Below are 7,190 nucleotides of genomic sequence, written 5' to 3'. Positions count from 1 at the left end.
AAATACACAGCTCCAGCTTCTGCCTACCTCTCCGGAGAGTTTAGCAGGGATTTGCCTAATGTTACATAACCTATATTTCACAACCTGTGGGCCTCAGTCAGTCTCTTTACTTAGTTATGAAGTGAATGCAGATTGATACTCACTTGAACCTGTGTACTCTGGTGTAACAAACATTGTCCTCGAAGCCACGGTGTTCTATAAAGCTAAACAATAACTTGTTTCAGGAATTAACAGAACTTCTTTTCTATCAGAGTTGCTCTCATTTTCTCTGTAACAGGCCAGATATATACATACTGACACTGAAGGAATATGTGAAGGTAAATTAGGATTTTTGCAATGAACAATTGACATGCTGTACTTGCACTTGGAAAATAAATGCAATACTGATTTCTTAATAGGTAGTATATCACTAGAAAGTAGTGATGTTATGGTCAGAACATCTTGCAAGGATGCCTGCTACCTGATAACGGTATTCGCAGTGCAAATAAGGTAAATCAAATCAATGCAAGAAAATGGGACATTGATTTTTATATGGTTGTGTCCATTTTCCACCTGTTCCTTTTATCTATTCTATGGCATGTAAACATTGACTGTATGCATACATATCATCCTCAATTTGTATCATCCTGAAAATCAGAAAGGATTTGTCCTTGTCTGCTTAATCAGGGAGTAACTACTGGGTGGATATATTTATTCTTGAACTGCATTACTGGAGTCTTGCACCAACTAACCATCAGAATGTATATATATATATATATATATATATATATATATATATATATATATATATATATATATATATATATATATATATATATATATATATATATATATATATATATATATATATATATATATATATATATATTTATATACTATATGTATATAGCTCACTCCAAAAAAATAGATAGTTTTAATCCTATGAATGATTTTCTTTTAACATAGTATTTGTTTTAAGTACCAAACTTATCAAACAAAAACATGTGAAAAGTTCTGTAATAATAGCACCAAATGCTTTGTTTTTCTATTGTTTGTCTATGTTCTAAGTTGTTTTGTTGCTCTTTATGTTGGCATTGCCATTGACGGATTAAATAAGGACATAAGATAAATGTGACTGTGGCCAGGGTAGCCAATCATCCACAGGGCCTGGTGTTATAATTCCTATGATGTCATAGCATGAGGAAAGGATGTGCAGTCACATGGGAAAGTCTGTTACGAGCACATTACAAAGTAAGGCACTTAATAGTCTGAACCCAGTAAACAACAAAAATGACAACAATGATGACATGGAGCAAATAACAATAAAATTATTACAATATAATAATTAAAATAATAGAAGCTAAAACACCAACATAAAATCCAATTCAAACACACACATTTGAAGGAAATTGAAATAAAGAGCACAATATGAAATTCCTTCACCTGCTTTTAGAAACTTTCCATATTTCACAAAGTTTTTTATTTTTTAACTGACAATGTAGATGATGAGACAGATAAGGTTGATGGCAGTAATGTTGAGAACACGATGGGTTATGTGTTTCTATTATGGCTGCAAGTATTTTAGGTTTAGGGATGCTCTGAGGTGCCAGTACAGGAACATGATTGAATAAAAATACAGCGTTATGTGGGACAGAGCAGGAATCCTGAGAAGGAGGAGTGGATGTATTCGGTGGAATAAAGGCCATTTGCCTGATCCGAGGGCATCTGGACCCATACTTGGTCACCCTCCTTGAGCTCTAAAACAGCACTCCCAGATGCCTGGTCCATGTAGCCTTTCTTGTATTCATCATAGGTGTAAGTGGCTGGTACATTGTTCTTGTACAGTGCCACCCACAAGCTAGTTCCCTTCACATGCATGTGATATGCAAAGTAGTAGACACCTGATAATGGAGCAGTGAACATACCGGTAGCAGAGCTGTAGGCATTTTGCCCATTGTAGAGGGTTCTGTCAAATTTGATGGGCATGGCAGAGGGAGGAAAAGGTGTGGTGAGAATTGCTGTGAAGGCTGGTGCTACAGAAGCAGAGAGTGGACCTTGACTGTATGCTGGCCCTTTTCTGTCTCCTGGTACCTCATCCCCTTCCAACTCTGAATCTGTTTGGCCTGCAACAACAGTTTTGCCATTTCCTGGAGGACCAGGGGGGCCTGGAGGTCCAGGGGGTCCAGTGTTACCAGTAAGTCCAGCAGGGCCTGTTTTTCCAGGTGGACCTTGGGGGCCTATCGCTCCCTTCTCTCCCAACTTACCAAGCCCTGGAGGTCCTGTAAGTCCAGGTTCACCTTTTGTGCCAGGGGGACCCTGTGGCCCCATGGGACCCATGGGCCCCTGAAGGCCAGGAATGCCTGACTGCCCCCTGGGTCCCGGAGTCCCTATAAATCCTGCCTCTCCTTTGGGCCCTGGAGGACCTGTGGGCCCAGAATTCCCTGGTAGTCCAATATGCCCTGCCTCACCTTTTGGTCCAGGTTTTCCAATGGAACCATTGGGTCCAGGCATGCCTTTTTCCCCAGGAATACCAGGTTTGCCAAAGGGTCCACTAGGGCCTTGGTCACCTCTGATACCAGGCAGTCCGGGAGGGCCCTGGGGTCCCAACTCTCCCTTCTGTCCTGGCATCCCATGTTTTCCTGGGAGCCCCATTGGTCCTTGAAGTCCTGGAGGTCCAGCTTGTCCATCAAGACCTTGCTCGCCAATTGGACCCACCAAACCTTGATCTCCTTTGTCACCTGGAGGGCCAGGTAGTCCACCATTACCCTTTTCTCCTTTTGGCCCACTCAGTCCAGGTTTTCCATAGCCAGGGGTCCCAGGAAATCCAGGTGAACCACGAGACCCTGCTTCCCCTTTTGGCCCTTGTTGGCCTTGTGCTCCAGGTAATCCATCTTGTCCGGGTTTCCCTATCCCAACTGGTCCTGGCAGACCTTGTAAACCTGGAGGACCAGGCTCTCCTGGTTCACCTAAATCTCCAGGGAGTCCTTCGTCACCTTTAAGACCAGGCAGTCCAGGCAAACCTTTTAGTCCTGGTTTGCCAATACCTGGAAGACCAGGTGGTCCTGAGCTGCCTTTTAGCCCAGGAGGACCCCTAATACCTGTAGGCCCTGGTTTACCATTGCCATTCTCGCCCTTAAGTCCACGATCACCTGGTGGACCCACACCACCCTTTACTCCCGGTTCACCCCGAGTACCAGGGGGGCCTCTGACACCTGGAAGACCAGGTTTCCCATTCAGAGACAATCCAGCTGGACCAGGGAGGCCAGGTTGCCCTGGAGGACCTCTGGGACCTGGTTCACCACGTGGGCCAACCTCACCATTAAGCCCTGGTATCCCCTTTGGCCCCAACTTTCCTGGGAGACCTGGAAGTCCAGGCTTACCAATTCCTGGAAAACCCGAAGGGCCCTGAGGGCCTGGCTGCCCATTAAGACCTGGCTTGCCGAGTCCAGGTTTTCCTTGAAGGCCTGGTGGCCCAGGGGGACCTCTCGGACCAGGTTTACCTTGTGGTCCTGGTTCCCCCTTCACCTCCATCATGGGTGGCATATCTACAGAAAAAAGACAATGATGGTATTGATTATTATTTGCAAAACATAGTCACGGAACGCAGCACAATTTTGTGTGTTAAAGAAACACTTAAAAGCCCTTTAAACAATCTAAAAGAGTGTGGGAAAAGGTAATACAGATATCAGGTGGTTAAATATCAGTATGGGGAGGGTTCATAAACGTTTTGATTACCCTAAATAAAAAAATAAAATAGTTTTTATAGTGTATATATATATGTGTGTGTGTATTTATACGTGTATATATATATATATATATATATATATATATATATATATATATATATATATATATATATATATATATATATATATATAAAGAGAGATAGAGAGAGAGAGAGACTGCAACATCCCGCGACACCCCTGAAATCAAAATTTTACCCTGCCCTACTTGCACAGGTCAAAGATCAAAGCTAGTGCTCTGACCTACTTTCATAGATCAGAGCACTAGCTCATAATCCCCGAATACAGTGCTTTTTGTTTCATCCTTCAATCTGCAACGGTTCCAAAGATATTTGGTGGACTACAGACAGACGAACGGACAGTCAAACACACACTCACAATTACAATACATCACCGCTTTGAAGCGGGATATAAAATATGGAGCAGAAGGAATGTGATGAAACCATGAATAATACAGGGAATCACTAGCTACATAAAAGACATATCTGACAGGACAATGTTCTTCTTTTCCTTTTCATTTTGGCTTTTCCCTTCAGGGGTCGCCACAGTGAATCCGTTACCTCCATCTAACCCTGTCTTCTGCATCCTCCTCTCTCACACCAACTACCTTCATGTCCTCTTTCAGTACATCCATAAACCTCCTCTTTGGTCTTCCTCTAGGTCTCCTGCCTGGCAGTTCAAAACTCCGCATCCTGCTACCAACATATTCACTATCTCCCTCTGGACATGTCCAAACCATCTCAGTCTGGCCTCTCTGACTTTATCTCCAAAACCTCTAACATGTGCTGTCCCTCTGATGTAGTCATTCCTGATCCTATATATCCTGGTCACTCCCACAGAGAACCTCAGCATCTTCATCTCTGCTACCTCCAGCTCTGTCTCCTGACTTTTCCTCAGTGACACTGTCTCTAGACCAAACAACATTGCTGGTCTCACCACAGTTTTGTACACATTTCCTTTCGTTTTAGCTGAAACTCTTCTATCACACATCACACCGGACAGTTTCCTCCATCCGTACCATCCTGTCTGTACACGCTTCTTCACCTGTTTCCCACACTCTCCATTGCTCTGGACTGTTGTCCTCCACATTTATGATCTCTTCTCCCTGTAACCTCACACTTCCACTTGGGTCCCTCTCATTCACACACATGTACTGTTTTACTGCGGCTAACCTTCATTCCTCTCCTTTCCAGAACAAACCTCCACCTCTCTAGTTTCTCCTCCACCTATTCCCAGCTCTCACTGCTGATCACAATGTCATCTGCAAACATCATAGTCCATGGAGATTCCTGTCTAACCTCGTCTGTCAGCCTGTCCATCACCATAGCGAACAAGAAAGGGCTCAGAGCTGATCCCTGATGCAGTCCCACCTTCACCTTGAACTCCTCTGTCACACCTACAGCACACCTCACCACTGTCTTACAGTCCTCATACATGTCTTGCACCGCTCTAACATACTTCTCTGCCACTGCAGACTTCCTCATATAATACTACAGTTCCTCTCTGGGCACCCTGTCATAAGCTTTCTCCAGATCTACAAAAACACAATGCAGCTTCGTTTGGCCTTCTCTGTACTTCTCTATCCACATCCTCAAAGCAAATACTGAATCTACAAATTCAGTACTCTTTTTTGGCATGAAACCATGCTGCTGCTCACAAATGCTCACTTCTGCCCTTAGTCTAACTTTCACGACTCTGTCCCATTACTTTATTGTGTGGCTCATCAGCTTTATTCCTCTGTAGTTGCCACAACTCTGCACATCTCCCTTGTTCTTAAAAATGGGCACCAGCACACTTCTCCATTCCTCAGGCATCTTCTCACTATCTAAGATCCTGTTGAACAACCCAGTCAGAAACTCTACTGCCACCTCTCCTAGGCGCTTCCAAACCTCTACAGGTATATCATCAGCACCGACTGCCTTTTCACTCTTAATCCTCTTCATTGCCGTCCTCACTTCATCCTGACTAATCTTTGTTACTTCTTGGTCCACAAAAGTTACCTTTTCTAGTCTTTGTTCTCTCTCATTTTCCTCGTTCATCAACTCTTCAAAGTACTCTTTCCATTTTCCCGTCACACTCCTGGCACCTGTCAATAGACTTCCATCCTTATCCTTAATCACCCTAACCTGCTGCACGTCCTTCCCATCTCTGTCTCTCTGTCTCGCCAACCTGTATAGATCAGTCTCTCCCTCCTTACTGTCCAACCTAGCATACAAGTCATCATAAGCCCCTTGTTTGGCCTTTGCTACCTCTACGTTCACCTTACGCAGCATCTCCCTGTACTCCTGTCTACTCTCCTCAGTCCTCTCAGTGTCCCACTTCTTCTCAGCGAACCTTTCTCTGTATACACTCCTGTCCCTTCTCGTTCCACCAACAAGTCTCCTTATCTACTTTCCTTCCAGATGACACACCAAGTACTCTCTTACCTGTCCCCAATCACATTAGCTGTAGTTGTTGAGTCATCTGGAAGCACCTCCTGACCACCCAGAGCCTGTCTTAACTCCTTCCTAAAAGTCATGCAACGCTCTTCCTTTTTCAGCTTCCACCATTTCGTCCTCTGCTCTGCCTTTGCCCTCTTCATCTTCCTCACCACCAGAGTCCTCCTACACACCACCATCCTATGCTGTTTGGTTACGCTCTCGCCTACCACTACCAGTTTATGATCTTCAGATTACACCGTCTACACAAGATGTACTCTAACTGTGTGCTCCTACCTCCACTCTTATAGGTCACCCTATGTTCCTGCCTCTTCTTTAGGAAAGTATTCACTATAGCCATTTCCATTTTTTTTGCAAAGGCGTTCCTCTTTTCTCTCTTCCAACGAACACACTTTCCTCCTCACCTTCTTCGACCAACAGTAGTCCATTTTCCACCGGCACCCTGTAGCTGAACAGCACCAATGTCATTTGTTGTTAACCCGGGCATCGACCGATCCAGTATGGAAGTCACAGGTTTGATTCGCATGTTTGATTTGGCAAAAGTTTTACGTCGGATGCCTTTCCTGATGCAACCCTCTGTATTTATCTGGGCTTGGGACCGGCACAATAAGACACTGACTTGTGTCCTCTTGCGGCTACGTCTGACAGGACAATGTTACTGACTGGTGAATACCCTAAGCTTAAAGTTATAACCTGGACTTTTCTCAACTTGTGAAATATGTCTAGTTGCTGAGTGAATGCTATTCATTTGTTGTGAATTGGTAACTTATTCATATGGTAAAATAGATTCAACAGCAGTCAGAGCTCATTTTGTTTTGTGGACAACTACCCAATGCACTTGTAAAACAGGACGTTATATGGATTCTGAGTTTTGAACTACCGGACAGGAGGCCTAGAGGCAGACCAAAGAGGAGGTTTATGGATGTAGTGAAAGAGGACATGAAGGTAGTTGGTGTGAGAGAAGATGATGCAGAAGACATGGTTAGATGGAGGCAAATGATTAGCATTGGTGACCACTGAAAGGAAAAGC

The 7,190-nt window shown here is 44.0% G+C and overlaps 1 protein-coding gene across 1 annotated transcript in view; it reads right to left on the bottom strand.

Moving 5' to 3' along the window:
- Positions 1 to 882: 882 nt before the first annotated feature.
- Positions 883 to 7,190, bottom strand: part of col8a2 (collagen, type VIII, alpha 2) — a 44,905-nt gene continuing 38,597 nt past the window's right edge. Inside the window, exon 3 of the mRNA XM_068333848.1 lies at positions 883 to 3,524. Coding sequence (XP_068189949.1) covers positions 1,621 to 3,524 — 1,904 coding nt within the window. The 3' untranslated portion in view covers positions 883 to 1,620. The remainder of the gene's footprint in view (positions 3,525 to 7,190) is intronic.

This window comes from Antennarius striatus, chromosome 14, assembly GCF_040054535.1.
Source record: "Antennarius striatus isolate MH-2024 chromosome 14, ASM4005453v1, whole genome shotgun sequence".
NCBI classification, from domain to species: domain Eukaryota; kingdom Metazoa; phylum Chordata; class Actinopteri; order Lophiiformes; family Antennariidae; genus Antennarius; species Antennarius striatus.
The sequence above is the reverse complement of the archived record's forward strand: the minus strand, read 5'-3'. Positions and strand labels throughout refer to the sequence as shown.